At 31.5% G+C, this 19,079-nt stretch overlaps 1 protein-coding gene across 1 annotated transcript in view; it reads right to left on the bottom strand.

The window, feature by feature from the left end:
• Positions 1-45: 45 nt before the first annotated feature.
• Positions 46-19,079, bottom strand: part of LOC130440685 (protein crumbs) — an 84,075-nt gene continuing 65,041 nt past the window's right edge. The window contains exons 16-22 of the mRNA XM_056773958.1: positions 18,074-18,264; positions 16,887-17,595; positions 14,736-15,186; positions 12,919-13,041; positions 10,955-11,188; positions 9,106-9,383; positions 46-7,557 (exon numbers count right to left, since the gene is read on the bottom strand). Of these exons, the coding sequence (XP_056629936.1) occupies positions 7,330-7,557; positions 9,106-9,383; positions 10,955-11,188; positions 12,919-13,041; positions 14,736-15,186; positions 16,887-17,595; positions 18,074-18,264 (2,214 nt within the window). The 3' untranslated portion in view covers positions 46-7,329. The remainder of the gene's footprint in view (positions 7,558-9,105; positions 9,384-10,954; positions 11,189-12,918; positions 13,042-14,735; positions 15,187-16,886; positions 17,596-18,073; positions 18,265-19,079) is intronic.

The raw sequence follows: 19,079 nt of genomic DNA, 5'->3' as shown, positions 1-19,079 counted from the left end.
TTATCGGATGGGTATAGGAAAGAATCAAAATAAAACAACAATAAACAAATTTAAGATTTTTTTTCAATTTATAACATTCATGTATTAAGATGGAAAATAAAAAATATATATACACTATTTTACTTTAAGAGATATTTTGTACAATTGAAAAACACACTATAAGGATGGTACTGATAAAACTTAGTTCTTTTTATTACAGATTGGAGATAGCTGGAAATAATTCTAATTTATTGAGAACGAAATTTTACAAGTATTTGACTCTTTTTAATTTTATTGGAACTCAAATGCTACTTTAAAAATTTGATCAAATTATCGGCTCTATTTATAATGCTTAAATAAACCATCAAATCCGTCTTAAGATGGCATTAGTTGATATAAAGAAGTATACGAGATACTTTTTCAGATTAGAAAAAGATATAACTATTTGTAAATATGGTGGTCTTTAGAAGTCAGACCTCTTCATTGAAAAAAGTCTCATGCTGAAAATGAGAACACATAAATACGTTTTTTAGTTATTAAAAAATATTCTTATGGTATTGGGTGTTTTGGGGAAGTTGTTGGTTCGATTACCACTACCATAGAAATATTTCCCGATTATTATTTAATTAGGATTTATTTTCAGACACACAGATGTTTTAGTACCCACGATTCTGTTTACACAGAATACATAGAGTATAAGTAGAATTAATCCACAATCATTTTATTACTCCAATACAAAATATACTCAAAGTAAGAAAACTCAAGTTTAAAATATGGGAATGTATTGATAGCAAAATACAAATATATGTTGCTCTTTCCAAATTCAACAGTACTCGATCCAAGTTGTTTTTAGTACATTTAAATGTTCCTTAAAGTAATTTAATATAAATTGATCAAAGATTATAATTATTAAAAATATATATTTACATATTTAATACTTTGGTTTAGCTTAATGAAAATAGTATTATGCCAGTAAGGCTTAAGTACATTGTAAAACGTTTCCAAACATGTATCACAATTTTATATCATGGACGGTTTATCAGTTATTGCTTAAAGACTATGAGCTAAATATTTAATTTTGAAATACATTGTAGTCCAAATAATTACAAGTACTTATAGATGAAGAATAATCTGTTTATAAAATCCAATAACTTTTTCAAGCTATTAAATCATTTTTTACTATACACACGTTTTCTCAAATTTGGGAATGTACTAAACTTTAAAAAAATTGTACTGATCACACTGTTTACGCTACTACTACAACACTCACAGTTACAATATCTATGAAGACAATAATAAGAGAATCGAATCGCGGATCAGACAGTGTTAACTATGAGTTTTGATGTAGTAGTAGCGTAAACAGTTTGTTCAGTATGAATATCACCAACGGTTCCAAAAATTCCAATTTGTTCAAAAAACTGGATTAATGAATTAATTGCAACTTTCATAAATTCAAAATAACCTCAATCATTCCTTCATTTCGATAACAATATTTTATATCATCTGTCAATGGTAATACTTATCAGCTGAAGTCTGAAATGAATAGGAAAGTAAATTTGAAGATATCCACAACAATGCCTTATGTTTACGTCGTGTGTGAAGGAATCTGTACAAAATGAAATGTATTATGAATGTAGCGATTATTTTAGAGAAACTAAATATAAGTACCTCCAGGTCGGGTCACTTGAGACCACTTGGTGACTGGTGACAAAACTTCACGACACGCGGCCCCTCAGATATATCATCCGACAATCGCGCAGGACAGGCTTCGAATAGGTTTTTACTCAAATTTAGTAGCGGTACAGACCTGGTTTGGGATATTTTTTTGTGGATATTTTAACAACATAAGATTTGCTTCATTTAACATTATTCTGTTTATTTAGCGTAACTTAAGTTCAATATGGCAATTCTTTTACATTTATTTAATGCTTCTATATATGGCTCACATTGAGGCATTAGTGAGTGGCATTTCTGTAATAGAAATGGACGTATTTTTTTCACAAAAAATCCAAATAGGTCGTATAAGATGTCTCAAGTCACTCAGTATAAAAAAAGATATTTTGCAGGTGCTGAAAATGGGCCGATATAGTTGGGAAATTGGGACCAATTCCAGAAGATATGATATTGGAAATTTAGAAAAAGCAGTGGACTAATAAAGGCAAAAAGGAGTTTCATTAAGCAAACTACAAAAAAAATACCGAATACCAAAGGACGCTATAGACCGTAGGCTGAAAAATCATTATTCGTTGAGGCCAGGTGAACAAACTGTTTTAACTGCAGCTGAAGAGGCTAAATTAGTGGAAAATATCCAGCTGAGCAGTGAATGGGGGTGTCCCCTAACTTCAGTAGATGTGAGGTATTTAATTAAGGCATATCTTGATAGTTCTGGGAGAAATGTGGTAAAATTTACAAATAAGATGCCAGGCAGAGAATTTATGAGAGCTTTTTTAAAAGACACTGCGAAATACTTTCTAACCGATGGTGTGAAAATATTAAGAGAGTTCGGGAAAGTGACACAAGGGAGATTATAAACAAGTATTTTGCCATCGTGAACTATGATAAAACAAATATTTCGGATGATCCGGGAAGGAGCAGGGTTCTCATGAAAAGAGATTCCAAGCATTGGCACAGGATAATGAATAGTTTGAAAACTAGCCATTCAAATAATATATAGCGGTTCTACAACAGGTGTCCTTTTATCGCCCTATATTGTTTATTAGAAAAAAATTCAAGTAGAACCAGGAAAAAGCATTGAAAATGTTAATATTAGCGGTACAATCCAAGAAAATTAAGTCAGAATGTAAACCCAGCACCATCAACTTCCAAATAGAAAAAAAAGACTTCTAAAAGAGTCAGGACCTACAAAGATTCTGATCATTCGTCTCATGAAAGAGATGTTCATGAGGTATATTCAGCAGAACTAAAGACTGTAGACTTTGTTTTGGTGGAATTTTTATACCAAACTCCACACATGCCAACATTTTAAAGAAGTTTATAGGAAAAATAACTGCAACAAAGCCAACTTTTGTATTCACGTGCAGCTTTATGCGTCAGTCAGCAAATTACAAAAAAATATTTTTGAAACATTGCAAGAAGTCCTTGTTAAGTGCGTAAGCATTACAACTACTTTAAAAGACTGCGAAAATCGAAAGAAACCTTGCTTGTATAACTTTGAACATAAACATATTAGTCAACGCAGTGACTCTTTCATGCTTAAAATAATTTTCACAACGTCCTGGGAAAAATTAGGCACACGATAAAAAAGAAATAGAATTAGTCCAACTGATGCTTCAGAAGATGATATAAAACATAAGATGTCTTATTTGAAGAAATCTCTAATGGATGAAGCCTAACACATTCTTTGAAAAGACAGTCATGTATATTTGAAAAAACGTGCAAAGTGGATGTACTTGTATAAATTACTCTAAAATGGTTAAATTAATTTGATAATATGGGAAGGTACCTTAATTTTCAATTAAAAAATACAATTAAATATAAAGTATAAATTAGTAAAATTATAATTCAGCGACATTAGATAAATAACAGATCCATTAAAAAAATAATTTTAAATATTTGTTCAATATTTTATTTAGGGTAAATCAGCTTTCTTTCAGCGCGTATATATTTTCTAAACGATTAATTACATATTCGAAGAATCGGATTCCAGGGTAGTTCAATGAAAAACATAATATTTATCTCAATTTCTATAAATCAAATAACACAGGTCTGTAACAAAAATACTGTCTAGGTGTTTTTAACTGGTTTCTATGTTGTGAAAACTAAAGAAATACTCAAAAAATTCCAGAACCTCAGTTTATTTTTAAAAACACACAATTTTCTTAAAAAAAGAAATTTTTGGGCTAACTTGAAGTCATGAATAAATAAGCACAATTTTATTTTGATTATTGTTTTCAAATGTATACAGGCCATAACGTCTAATTACTTTCTAAATAGAGAACGCCTTGTATGAGCTAAATTAACAAACATAAACATGTAACCTGAACGTGCGAGCTCATATAGTGTAACAAGTGGCGCGATACCATTACGTGTTTACTCTTCATTGTTTTTTAGATCTTGGTTGAGTATAGTGCAGTGTCATCTGTTCGACATCGACAATCTTATATTTGTGGCGAATATATGATATTAAAGCAACAACTTAATATTACGGACTTTGTAAAAAAAGTATACTTCGCGTATTTTGGCTTAAAACTCAGAGATCAGGATAAAGTTTGGGCACCTCATGAAGTCTGCAAACGGTGTTGAAGACCTTCGAAGTTGGTTTAACGGTAAGAAAAAAGCTATGCGGTTCCTATGGTATAGCGCGAGCAAAATAATAATAGTGATTATTGTTAGTTTTGTTCGTGTAATGTAAAAGGGTATACATTAAAACGGAAGCAGTCAATTTCATACCCCAATCGGAAATCAGCTATTTGTCCCATCCCTTATGGGACCGAAATGCCATTCCAAGGCCCCTACTACCTTGGAAGAGATTCCAAGTTCTGACGAAGATGGTGCTGTACCTGAACGAGCTAAATGATTTAGTAAGTGACTTGAATCTTGCCAAAACACTGCTGAGTTCTTGGATCAAGACTCAGAAGCAAGAACTTACTTTTTGCTCGTGGTTTAGATATCGTGGGAAGCAGTTCACTTCCTGTTTTGCCACAGAGGACGAGTTGGTTTATTGTGCCAATATTGAAGGCTTGATGAATACATTTAAGATCTTATACAACTCAGCACATTGGCGTATTTTCTTCAAAAAGTAGCCTTAAAGCAGTTCTGCTTCACAATGGCGGTTTATATGCTTCCATTCCTGTCGGTCATTCCGTACATCTTAAGGAAACCTACAAGAACATGGAATTGGTTATTTGCAAATTGAAATATAAAGACCACCGTTGGCAAGTGTGCGACAATTTTAAATTCTTGAGTATGTTCTTCAGACAACAATCTGGTTTTACCAAATTCCCTTGCTCTTTGTGTCCGAGCAAATCACTGGACTAAAAAGTATTGGCCTCCAAGGAAGCTTAATGTTGGCGAAAATAACGACCTAGATGAAACTTTGGTGCCTTCTTTTACCACCGCTTTACAAAAAGCTGGAATTGATGAAGTCACTTCCAAGAGATGTAAATTGCTTCAAATACTCAATACCAAAGTTTTCAGACCTCTCAGCGGCAACGTTGAAAGAAGAGAATTTTTTTAGTATTTTATCTTTTATTATAAGATGATAACTTGTTTAACATAAATACCTATATTGTCAGAAAACGTGACGTTCTACGAGCAAATGAATGTCAATTAGGGATTCAGCACACCCAAAAACAGAAATATTATGCAAATAAACCCCTCTCAACTTTTTTGCAGATTTGAGTAATCTTTGCAGACAAATTCTAATGAACAAACTTTTTTATTAAAGATATTATAATATAAAAGCAAAGTCAGTATATAATTTGATTGGCACTAATACAAATACAAAAAAATTGGCGCGTCATTCAGACAGTTATGTTTCAATGGACATCTAGTGATCTAGATCAAAAGATGAAATTATGCACATTTCAGTGCCTTAAAACAGTAAGGAACGTGTCTTTCCAGTTTAGACCTATTTCAGATCTGATGGTCTGTCTTTGTTTAACCATAATGAAGTCAAACATACACTACTATGTTGACAAATCTTCAAGAAATGAATAAAACCACCTTTGTATTCACATTTGTTTCACAATATGGAATTATTGGTACCTGTTTCTTTGAAGAAAATGAAGTCACAGTGGCAGGAAGGCTTGATGGCTTGGACTAGGGGTTTACTTGATTCCAACATGAGGGTGCAAGTGAACATACACTGCAAAAGCAATGATAGCTGTTTTCACTTCCCGGAGTGTCCCATTTCAATTTTGAGCAATTTAAAGAGATCTGGGTGTTTTAATATATGATCAATGTAATTTGCTGAGAAATTTGAAAATCAAGATTCAAAAAAAATCATAAATATAACAACCGATATGCTGGCATTATTAGCTGTTCTGAGGTTAACACTCCTAAGAGTTTCTCATCTAAATTGAAAGCGTTTAAGAGTTTTTTAAAATCCCGTCATTGTGAACTTTTTGAAAATCCTGTCATTGTAAATGATCGAGAAGAAATTGCCAGCATGACGCCCCATAACACTGGTAAAAGTCACAACAAATGGCAGAAATCAGTTAACTAGATATATGGAGAATGGGGGCGTCACCCTAATTTGGTATTCAAAAATAAGATGAATTCTGATTCTACATACTGTATATTTTTCCTTTGGAAATTTCTTTCAGATATAGGACGGCCTCTTTTAAAATGATTAATTATTTAGTATTTTAGATTAAACTAACTCTGTATTTGCGCTGATAATTTATAAATAAATTATATAAATATTATATTTGATAAAAATTATGATTAGATTATCAAATTGAAGTCCCGAACTCTTCATATATGGCTGAATACGATGGTGTAATATTTGCCTATAATGCAAATCATTCCAATACATTTAATGACGCACCGAAGGAAGGCTGTTATAATTTTATTCGTTGTTTTATCAATACCTTAAATCTAAATTTAATTACATTCAAAATATTAACGAATGCTTAAGCGAAATCCATTTTTGAATTAGATGAAAGTATAAAAAATAATCATATTCCAGCCACGATAAACCAATATCAGAAAATATACTTTTGTCATGGGAAAGTTACCTTGCAGAAACTGATTAATATATAATAATAAATCATACATCATACCGAGTGTGTCATAATGTTAAGTGTAAGATAATTTGACTTTATATAGCAGACAATGGCTGTAATATCTAGAATCATTCGAAAACGGGTACCTGATTTTATGATAACTATTAAACACAGTGCAAGCCTATGTGTTTAGAGATTTGTCTACATCTTTAATAAGAAGTAAATGTTTAATGAACCAATGGAGCTTAGTTTCAATTTTTTTTTGTGTCTGACAAAAGCTATATACAAATTTATTTCATTTTAGTAATCGAAACTTTGTCAGATAATAAAAATGTTCAGTATTTGTAATTATATGACACACCATATATATATATGTATTGATGCATATTTATCGATAGATAATAAACGAAATCAATGCGGAAAATACGGAAGAAAGTCAATTTAAATACCTAATATACAACTAAGTAGAAGTGCCCCTTAAGTACAGTATTAAATACGATAAATGATCCAAGTGTGTAAAAATATTAATATAAATATTTTTATAAACTGTTCTATGTCAAAGGTATAATATATGGAGTAACAATAAATCCGACTATAAGTTAATTTTTACATAAGTGATCATTTAACGTTGTCAAAAATTAATTTCAAATAAATTAATAGTCTAAATTAACCTTTCTTCAGGTGGTGGTTTCAACACGTGGTCAAGTTCTACTCGTGGATTACAGAATTCTTGTGCACTCGGACTATAAGTACCTCTGGTAGCTCTTTTACTACGAGCCACATTCACTAAAATTACTAAACCAGCTACCAAAGCCAGTATTAGGGCCAGAATAATAGGAATTACTATGTACAAAATATTGATTCCACCTTCTGCTTGGCTAGCGGATACCTAAAACAATAATTTCTTAAATTGTAATTACAGTAATACATATTGTTTAAATTTCTGTTGTATTAACCCACCACTTTAATTCGTACAAGATCTCAGAACTTGGGATGCCTTGAGATTTACAAGTATTTTATATAAAATTTGTATGTTATCATTACAAGATTAATGTCCGTCTAAAATTTTTAATTTGAAAGCACAGGTACAAATAGTTTTCTTTCAATATTTAATTTATTAATTTCAGAGGGGGTGGTCTAGGTATGTTGATAATATTTCTACTATATTAGATAGACAGAAAATTTAATTTTCCAGTTAAATGTTTCATGCGTTTCGAGCAATTTTTTTTATTTTCACTAAACTGAGGTAGTGGTATAAATATTCCAATGTCGCAACATTAATGGAATTTAAATTTGTTGGAAAATACTTGTTAAAATCTAAAAGTTTCATAACATAATGCTAAAATTTGGGATCACATTGTGTATCTGAACACGACATTTTTACAAAAAACGCTGTTCACATAGTGAAAAATTTAAAATATTCCTATAGTGACCTTGTAGAGTGAGGCAGGAATATAACAATAGCAATTACTCATCTATGGTATTTAACTGAAATGCTAGCTATAATTCCCTTGTTTGATGATGAAGTAGAAGTTGAAGTGAAAAAAAAAAATGATTGTAAATATTAACTGTCGTAAAGGAAAGAAAGTTAAGGCAAGGAAATTTTAAGTGAAAAAAGACAATTTAAATGCAATATTAGACAAAGATATGAGTGATTTTGTGTCGATAGATTGAGAAAGAGTAAATTTTTAGGCAAGTGATGGAAGTTTTAAAGAGTGTGCGTTTTTTTATTGAATTAACAGTCGAAAATGATGTAACAGTAATATTAATTGAACAATACAATACAGTGATTCACTAAAAATAAAGAGCGATTATAATACTTATTACTAGTTATAAATGAAAACAGAAAAAACGTGGCCAATTATAATAGAAATTTTTTAGTGTAACGATATAAATTGCTTTAATTTTGATAAACATTTAATTTTTAGGTTGAAAATTTATATGATAATTCATTTTAAGCATTAAAATGACAACTTTATAAAAAAATGTTTACTTTAGTTTGCAAATCACTTACGATATGTAAAAAATATCAAAATTTTTTGAGAGATAAGTTATAAGAAATTAAATGTTCTACTAGTCCCATTAAATTTTATCATACAGTTGATGATGGCGTCGGAAAATTAGAAAAATGTAAAAATTTTAAATCAATCCATCTTTAGCGTTAAATAATTTTTGAAAAAGTGAATACATCAAAAAATTGTATAATTTTTTGTGGAGCGTTCAATTCTCTACAAAAATATGTTCTGACTCAACTAAGCACCTCTTAATATTAATATAAAGAGCTCTAAATATTTCAGGATTTTTTATCCGTTATTTCAAACAATATTTTCAACATTTTAAATAGTCTAATGTTTATATTTCTTATTCTATTTCTATACATCCAATTAACCATAATTAGCAGTTCTTGTTAAGCAATTAATAAAATAAAACAAATTACCTTCAATTCCGTACAATTTTTTCCTACATAGTCCCCTTCACACTCACAAAAGTAGTCAGGTTTATCAGTACATTGAGACTGGCAAGTACCGTGTTCACAGGGATGATCATTTTCGCAAGGATCGTCGAGATTACATTGACGGCCACATTTTCCTTTAATACTGTCACAAATACAACGATAAAATCCAGGCATATTTTCGCAAGTACCGTCACGACCGCACGTCATCGGTTCATTTTCACATTCGTTGATATCTATTTCACACAGTAGTCCCGTATAACCTATAAAAATAAATATAAGTAAACAAAGTACAGTTGATAATAAAATGGTTGCAAATTCTAACCACCCTAACAAGACTTATTGGCACTGTATGCGAAAAAGAATATTGAGGATGACCTGTGCCGAGTGGAAGAAAAACCATTGTATATTAACTCTATTACAATTTTACTTTTTATTGTAACTGTATATGTATAACATAAATGTGTCACCATTGATTAAGTATTTATGTCAGTCTTTATTAATGATTCAAAATTAGGTATTGATATCAATCTACAGTGTGGAATAACCAAATGGGAGAGAAATTCATCAATAAATAAATAGGGGCGTATAGGGAAAAACGCTTGGACACGTCGATTTGTATTTTTAAATCCGCATTTCCTTCAAAAATTACATTAACTTTCTTATTATATTACGGTCTCGTCTTGTAAATAATAAATATGTAGTACCTCCGCTTCGGCGCTCCGGGACCACAATATTCAAAGAAATCATTTTTTATCTATTATAACCCGAACCCTCGCCCCGTGCCTCCCACTTACTTCAGTCTTCGTTTTTGTGCTCTGTAGACCACACGGATTTTTCAATTAAGCTTATAAATTGTAGTGCAAAAATGAATATCTCTACGGATTTGTTACCTGAATTTTCGTCGTGGTTAAAAAACATAATGGTTTCAAGTAATAGTATTCAGAATGATAAATTCGCTATAGATTTTCTCTGACGCTTTAAAATCTGGTTGGGGTGGCCATTGTGAGAACAAAACTACTTTTGGGTTCTAGTTGAATCAGGAAAAACATCGACACATCAACGAATTAGAACTATTAGCAGTGTTTTTTGCGTTGAAATGTTTTACACGAGATTTATGCGGTTGTAATGTTCTATGTAGAGTTGATAACACAACTGCAATCTCCACCATTAACAAATTCGAAAGCGTTCGTTTCCCAAATTTAAATAATTTATTTCATTTTGCTGTTGGATTATCTCATCATTCTAAAACTCGTTAAATGTCTGTAGCGTGTAAATATTGTAATTAAATCTTCTCAGTTTAGTGTTAATAGACACATTAGAGAAATTCATATGTAACAGATTGAACCTGTTTCATATGCTAAAGAAGTGTGCGGCTTGAAGTGTTTAGAACCTAATTGTGATACATCTTTTAGCAAGGATCATTTTTAATCAATCATTGCCCTTACCCTTGTAAACACAAAATTTTTTTTATGATTGTAAATTGTAATGGTTAGGTTAACGAGAAGTGTCAACAATTGTCATAGTTATTGTAAATAGTAGGCGGTGCCGTGTCGAGAAATTACAGCCTCTTGTTGGTAGTGGCCACTGTCACATGGCACGCCCTGTATAATTTCGTGTTTTCGAAATAAAAGCGCATTTAAAAATAAAAATCGACGTGTCCTAGCCCTCATTTGTGTATATACACCTTGTGTATGCAAAATGAATAACCTTCTGTTATATAATTCAACATGTAATATTTGTTATATTAACTATATTTTATTTGCACAATGTATACCAACTGGTAGTTAACGTATAAACTATATGAAAAGATATTTCAATGGATCTCTCTCACCTGTATTTTCACAATTACAAGTATATCGATTTACTTGATCTATACATATTCCTTTATTTTGACAAGGACTGCCACCGTTAGGTAATACACATTCATTAATATCGATATCGCAGAGTCTTCCTTCATAACCCCTTTCACATTCACAAAAAGGCACTGCAAAACTATCGTTACATTTACCATGTAGACAGTGATCAATTTGGCAAAATGGTGTATCGCACAAAGGTCCTTCCATGCCTTAAACAGATAGTTTTATCAAGTTAAATTTGTTAATGAAACCAATATCTATAAAAATATGCTAAAGCTAGGACCATAGAACATACAGCATACAGTCAGATTGAAATTTTATATTGATAAGAATTTGTTTTAGAGCTAACAGCTAACTATTCTTTTCTGTAATTTTGAAGTTAGATGACAGAGTAAAATATAGATGTAAATTTCCAGGCTGCAATAGTAACTATATGGAAGGAACAATAAATAAACATTTTTTTTGATTTCCCAAATGCTCTCCTGGTCTGTTTTCTAAATGGGAAAAATTTTGTAAAATTCAATGCTCAACATCAAATTATCGCTTGTGTGAAAATCATTATCTGGAAAGTGATTTTACAAATTGCAATAGAATGCATTTGAAGTATGAAGCGATCCCATCTATTTCTACCTCTCATCTGCCTTCATTGTCAACTTCCATTTATGAAGATCACAGATATGCCAAAGTTTATGACTGTATAGTAAACCAAGAACATTCATATGCTATAAATACAGATATAGTAGACACTGATATGATTGTCAAGGAGCATCAAGTTGATAGTTCGAGTGTTTATACGATAACATCCAACAATTTACCTAAAGAAGAGCCATTGGCGTTTTAAAAAAGAAGGTTTCTTGAATAGAAAGGTTTTGAATGTAACCTAGTTGAGTTGTTCAAGCAGCAAAATGCCATTTACATTGCTTGGGACAGATTTTCTTCGGAACATAATATTCTGGGACCTTCATTGGATAGAGCAGAATTATTTGCAAATATATTAGAGACAAACAAATTGGATATTCACTTCTGAGGGATGAAAAAAAAATATCAATGTCCTTTACATTGATTGGCTTTGTTCGTTATACAACCAAAGTGCTGTGATATTTTTTGTAAAAGGTCCTCTACAACCTTTTATTTTAACTGTGATAAATTGATATAGTTTATTCATTTTACTACTAAATTACTGTGATATTTTATGTATCTATGGTATCAATATTGCCCATTTTTGACTTATGTTGGTGCACAGATCGACCTTTCAACTTGATATATATGTTCATGAACAGACTTTCATGTTCTTTGCCTCACTTGTATTAATATCAATTAAAATAAAAAAAATATTTGGCTGCTGTATCTTTTATTTTACCCCCGACGAGGGAAGCATCATTTAAGAGAAGTGAGAATATTTATTCTTGTTCATCAAAATAATTATCTTTATTTTTCTTTAAAAGGCAGTATTATGCGTAATTGGTTTATTTTCTTATTTTTTTTTTGTTAAATCTCAAAATGATAGTACTATATCATTGTAATGATATTATTCTACTTTTTTATTTCTGGTTAATATTTATTTACATTTTAATCATGTCTACTAATTTTCCTTGGTTTGGTTTGGTTGAAAATATATGTGAGTATTATTAGGAAACTACGCAATCTGAACCGCGAAAATAGATTAGTTCTGTCACCTATCATCGAGGGTACTGGCATCGAAAACCCAACTAAGTTTGCATATCTTCTTAGGGTATGATCTGTAGCTAGGACTATTATTTCCAAAACCTTTTAATCATAAGTTCGACTACTGCAGTGAGTACACTTGTTTTTTGAATTAGTTTTATTTAATCTTTGCACCTGACACGTTATTTAAAAAAAATTTAATAAACAGAAACAGGATAGAAGTTTTAAAATTTCATGTTTTTATATTAAAAAGCTTGAATCAATATTTCCTTACCTTCTGTACAAATACAAGTGAAATTATTGCCAGTTATTTCATTGGAACCCGTTTTACATGTAGATCCTTCTTTACAAGGTTTGTTCTCACAAGTAATCAGTAATGGAGCCTCACACTGTTTACCTAAAAGCATTTTTGGTCTTAAAAATGGAGTCATATTGTAACAAACCTATTTATTCCAGAAATAAAAGTTTATAGGCATAAATAATGTCCTATACCTATCTTCAACTGTTTTGAAAATATCAAATGATTTCAGATTTATTACAAATATTAATATTAAAAGTTATTTCATTTCACTAATTCACTACATTACATTAAAAAGCTAACAAGTAATAATGATTATTGAAACGGATTCATATTGTAACAAACTTATTTATTTCAGAAACAAACATTTCCAACTTTCTACTTCAAATTTTGATGTTTTCTTGGATTGGATTTTCTTGGGTGTCTAGAGTACTTGAGAAAACAGCAGAATATTCGATAATTGCATAAAAATATAATCTGAGTATAATTTGAGAACACTTGTTAAGCTACATCTCATGTCTGTGAACATGAGAAGACAAGATGGTACAGAGTTCAAAGAAACTATGGTCAAAACCATGTGGAACCTAAGAAGTAAGCTGTTACACAATAAATATTATAAAGAAATGAAAGTTATTATTGACACATTCAAAAGTGTTGTATTTCAGTAGGCGCGATCGGCCCACTATTCTATACGACGAAAACTGCAATCAGATCCCTGAAGAAGGGAAGTTTGACAGCATTAAGTTGTAGTCAGCAGAAACTTGCTAAGGTGATTCAAGAATGTATATTGAAGGTAAATTTTTAATAGAAAATAACGACAGCAACGTTTTTCTGTCAGAATGTTTGAAAAATTGATGTCAAGAAGGTGCCCAAATATCAAAATCGACAGATTATTCCAAAAAATAAATTGTCACTGTAAATCCGAAAATGATCTCTGGTATGATAATAGGCCCATTGGTAGAAATTCCATTGGCTTGAATACTAAGGAAAAAAAATTACTGATCACTCCAATCGATTAACCTCGGTCGACGATGTATACAAGAGCAAGAGCTTATAAAAATTACGATGCCAACTCAATGAAACCCTACTTAAATATTGACAAAGAACATCATATCATAATCAAATTATTAACAGACTGCATAATGGAAATCTTCATCAGTTATAGAAACTAACACGTCTAGTTCTTTGATGAAGGAATGTTTTATTGCACACCCTGCTATTTGGAACCGATCTTAAAATCTCAACAGTTGTTTTCAGGACCGGTAGTGTCCTGTAAGGAAGCTAGAGAACAGATGTAGCTTAGTTTAACTGAGATCAAAATACTATGTATCATAGTTTAGAGAGAGTCAAAGTGCTTCCCTATTGGTTTCCTTCTTAATCCAAAAATATTTTTTATAAGAGTATTTTCCTACAGTGCAGAACCCATAAAAATAGATAAAGTAAGAACATAAAAAATGAAAGTATGGAATTGTTGACAGAATATGTAATCGAAAATACATTTTGGATGTGCACTAACACAATCGTTATGATACAAAAGCATGTGTTGAGTCCATTTACTAGATGTCTAAGGGGGCGGGGTGTGAAAAAACCAATGCAACATTTAGAATCATAATCTGCACGCTATAAGTAATGTCACAGCGCGATCCATCAATAAATGATTGTGAGTTGAACAAAGATTTACTTTCTACTTTCGCAATAAATGCTGAAAGCACTATTGCTCGTTTAATACATTGCTGATTAAATTAAATCAACTACTGTATTTCTTTAATGATCATGTAGATGTGTTAACTTACCTACAAATCCCTCTGGACAGTCGCATTTAAACGTACCAATCAAATCGTTACATGTACCACCATGCCTGCAGGGGTTACTAAGACATTCGTCAATATCGATCTCACAATATTCCCCAGTATAACCGGCTAAACATTCACATTTATATTCGTTGATTAGATTAACACAAGTTGCGTTATTTAGGCACATGTTATTTTCACATTCATCTATATCAAACGAACAATCTACACCGGTGAAACCGGGTTGGCAATGACATTTGTAAGTTTCTGTAGTATTCATACAGACACCCTTATTCAGACAATCTGTTGGATAGCATAAGATACAACCATGTTCTATTGTCGAATCGGTACTTAATTCATATAATTTCTTGAGATTCGTTTTATTCGGATAAATTTCTTGTGTATGAAAATATGGAAGAAGTAAGCCTCCTATTCTTATTTCACCTAAACAACCCTAAAATAACAATTATGAAAATAAATTAATAAGCAAACATCAAATATCGCTAAAAAATTGTAGAAGCGATAATTCACTTTATAGAATTATTTAAATATGTTTTTTAAGGGAACTTGTATCAATCTGAAATAAAATTCGAATATAAAGGATTTTTTCTAATCTTTTAACAAATTATTTATTTAAAAATTACTAAGTTGGAATTTCTGGAACCGTTGGTGAGCACACTGTTTACGCCACCACTGCAATAAATAAGAGACCATAGCTAGCGCGATAGTGTCAACTGCGTATGTTGTGTATGGGAATATCAGCAGTGTACATAAGATAGAGGATCGGGCCAAGTACAATTCCCTGTGGAATTCCTGATATAATTGGATGTAGAATGGTGAGGTAATCTTGGATGTTGACTTGAAAGTGTCTGTTCTGCAGACAGGATTTTAGGATATGGAGAAGGTTGTGCGGGAGATTTTTCCTGATTTTGTATAGTAGTCCACCGTGCCAGACCTTGTCGAATGCCTGAGCGATATCTAAAAAGGCCGCTGAGCAGTATAGTAAAAAGATTGGTACACTTTTTTTGAGACTCTTCTATTGGAGCAAATGCTTTCTAAATCCAAATAGGTGGTTAGGGATTAGTCCGCTGGTTTTTAGGATAGGCTGAAGGCCATAGTGCTGCAGTAATCCATCGGAGAATGAGCCGTGTGTATGGAAAAAACTTCATGAGTGAATAGTGTCGAAAGTTTAAAGATGGCCGTAATAATGTGCATGATGAAGGGGGGCAAGGTCGCAAATCTGTCGTTTCATATGACTTGGTTCAACGAATTGATAAAATGATTAAAGAAAATCGCAGAATCAACATTACTGCTTTGTCTGCGGAATTTCCAGAAGTTTCTAGATCTGTTTTGTACTCTATTGTTACTGAAGGGTTAGGCTACATTGGCGGCAACTTTCTTTGAAGAGGGTATTGGAAAGCTTGTCCACAGATACGACAAATGTCTCAATCTTTTCGGTGATTATATCGAAAACTAACCGTAAGTGTACCAATCTTTTGGTAATAAAACTGTTGTTTTATATGAACTTGTCTTTTATTTATAGCCTATCAGAGGTTGAAAAAAAAACGGCCTTCGTATATAATTGCTAATATCCTGTTGATACAATGACACAAAATTGTTGAAGTGAAGTAGATACAAAAAACCATTGTTTAACGAAAATCGGACCTGATTTGCATAATTTACACAGTCTCTTAGAACATTCTCAATGTTATCAAAATCGAGAATAGTGTCACATGGAATCTTTTAGACACTTCTAGTGAGAAGCCTTCCAATATGTGCAATAGCTGTAGTATACTCTTCGTGTGTAAGATTGTAATTTTGGAGAGTTGTTTTAAGTTGTAAAAATGTTACGGACTTATTCCACTTCAAAAAGTAGTGGCATTGAAATGCCACAATTTTTATTTAATTAATATAAGTGATTTTTCATCTCTCATTTATATTATTCGAGTGACAGAAACTTGTGGCTATTCAGCTAGTACATTAGGTATAAGAGGAAGGAGTTTCATCGCGATTTTTAGTAATAGATAAAATGATTCATGGGGAAGATTTAAGTAAAATAGTTTGTCGAAGTATTGTGTAAATTAGTTAAATGATCCATTTTGTAATATTTTTGATATCACCCAGTATAATTAGAGTACGTTCAAAAAATCTTACCTTAAAATTATCAGTCTTTTTATCTTGATCCACTTTGTACAATAATACATCTTCAGAAAGTTCACTACTTTCTAAAGAATTACTAATAAGCGATTCTACAGTAGTAGTATCCGTAACAGGTATATAACCTGCCAAATTCGTATCTGTATTGTTGATAATTGTTTGATAATCGAATAAATTATCACTACCAGCTATATATATTTCACCATTTTGAAATATTTCACTAAATGCGTAAATATCGAATTGCTTTACTTCAAAGTCCGAAGACTCGTCCATTACGTGCTCCTTGAATCCACCTCTTAGTTTCGAATTTTTATATAAAAACAATAGAGAAATCCACTGACCCTTGAATCTATCTATTCTGAACCTCTTTATCTCAGGCATTCCGTTAAAATTCCATTCAATAACTACTTCATTGTGATAAACGAAAACTTCAAAATAGTTTTCTTTGTATTTAGCAAAAAGGATAGTACCCCATGATCGCGTTCTATAATTCAATTCTAAAGAATCGAAAATGAAATTATCGGAAATTACATCTGCTGTTAGTTGATACTGCAAAGGTTTTTGCAAGCCATCGAAAGTACTGTTTGATATACATTCGTAACCATCTTCTAAATTCTTACATTCCGATCCAGTTGGACAACCTCTCAATTTACAGAATTCTAGTTCATTACAATCTTTCCCTTTGAAGCCAATAGGACAAATACACCTAAAAATCAAAATAAAATTTATAGCATGAGAGTTTTTAAATACATGTACCTTTTTGAAATACACTAGACACTGGATAATATTTTCTCGACGAAAAATTATCCCGAAATTGTATAATATTTTGCTGACATGAACAGTTCAATATCAGTTTTTTTTATATTTCCCATATTTAATAAGACATGGTTTAGTTACTATGACAACAGCAATAGTCCCTTTATTTTTTAAAATGCCAACGTACCGATCTTTTATTTGATCTTTATCAAGGCTAAAAATATATACATACTAGGAAGGACAATAAAATCAACATTGATATGAAATTAATTTTACAACAGAGTATCTGTCTCAAAAAGATATTTGTACGTCTCGCGTTCGTAAATTTTTGTTTTGCAGGTCTCTAAAACGCCTTTGGAATCTTCATGAAAAATACTGTTTTCTAGTCTTGTAACTTTTAAATTACTATATTTTGAAGCATAACTTACATATAGTCATTCCAAGTGATAGAACATTCTCCTCTGTGACAGGGATCTAGTCTGCACAAATCATCAGAATGGACGCCTTTTAATACTGTTGATCTATCAAAGGTAACGTTACCAAATGAAGCAGGTATACGTAAATCTGGAGCTTGGAGTGGGTAAAATTCAACGATCATTACAGCTGATCCATTACTTATCTAAAATAAAAGTTATAGAAAAACTAATGTGGCATAATATGAGAATAGTCTTTTCGGCTGCCAAAGTTTACTCTGTAGTTGACGTAGTGCGTAGGGTTCAAACCCGAGACCAGATAACATTTAAACTTACAAATTGTTGTTCCTTGTTGGAAGGAAATAACAAACTACATATAGTATACTACAATGCATAGATAGTCTCTTAATATAGACGTTCGTGTCAGTCGTTAAATTGTCCGATCTATATGTGATAAATGTCTACTAACTAAATAGTCCCGGGTTCAAATGTTCTACATTTGAATGCAATGAAAAATGCAGAGCACAACACAGGTAGAAATGGGAGATCGCCTGTGTTCGATCATAAACATGGCACATTAAGTAGTTACCTCTGTTATTTGCAATATAACGAAAGAAAAACTGTTCTGGGAAAATCTAGCATTTTGAAATGAGGAAAATCTGTTAGGTGAGATCCGACGTTTCATCCAGCCAGATGTAAAAACGAAACTAACTGTGAGTGAGTGGGTTTAAATGTCACTGTGACATAGAGCAGCTACTATATTTGGAAACATCAATATTATAGGTAGTATTCAATGCAAAATTTTTGTTATCACTATCTGAATCACTTGACCACGTATCGATAGAGAACTGAAATGTTCACAATACAAAACTCCACTGCAATCAATCTATCCTGCTCTAAAGATATATGGATATTTGTTTACATAACATAACTGAGAAGGTTTGGTTTTGAGTTATGAAAATAAACTACAATTGTATAACAAGTTCAGTAATTACTAGTGTCATGCTTGCAATCACAATTT

This window comes from Diorhabda sublineata, chromosome 2 (assembly GCF_026230105.1).
Source record: "Diorhabda sublineata isolate icDioSubl1.1 chromosome 2, icDioSubl1.1, whole genome shotgun sequence".
Lineage (NCBI taxonomy): Eukaryota > Metazoa > Arthropoda > Insecta > Coleoptera > Chrysomelidae > Diorhabda > Diorhabda sublineata.
Note: the sequence above shows the minus strand (reverse complement) of the source record. Positions and strands in the feature narration are given on the sequence as shown.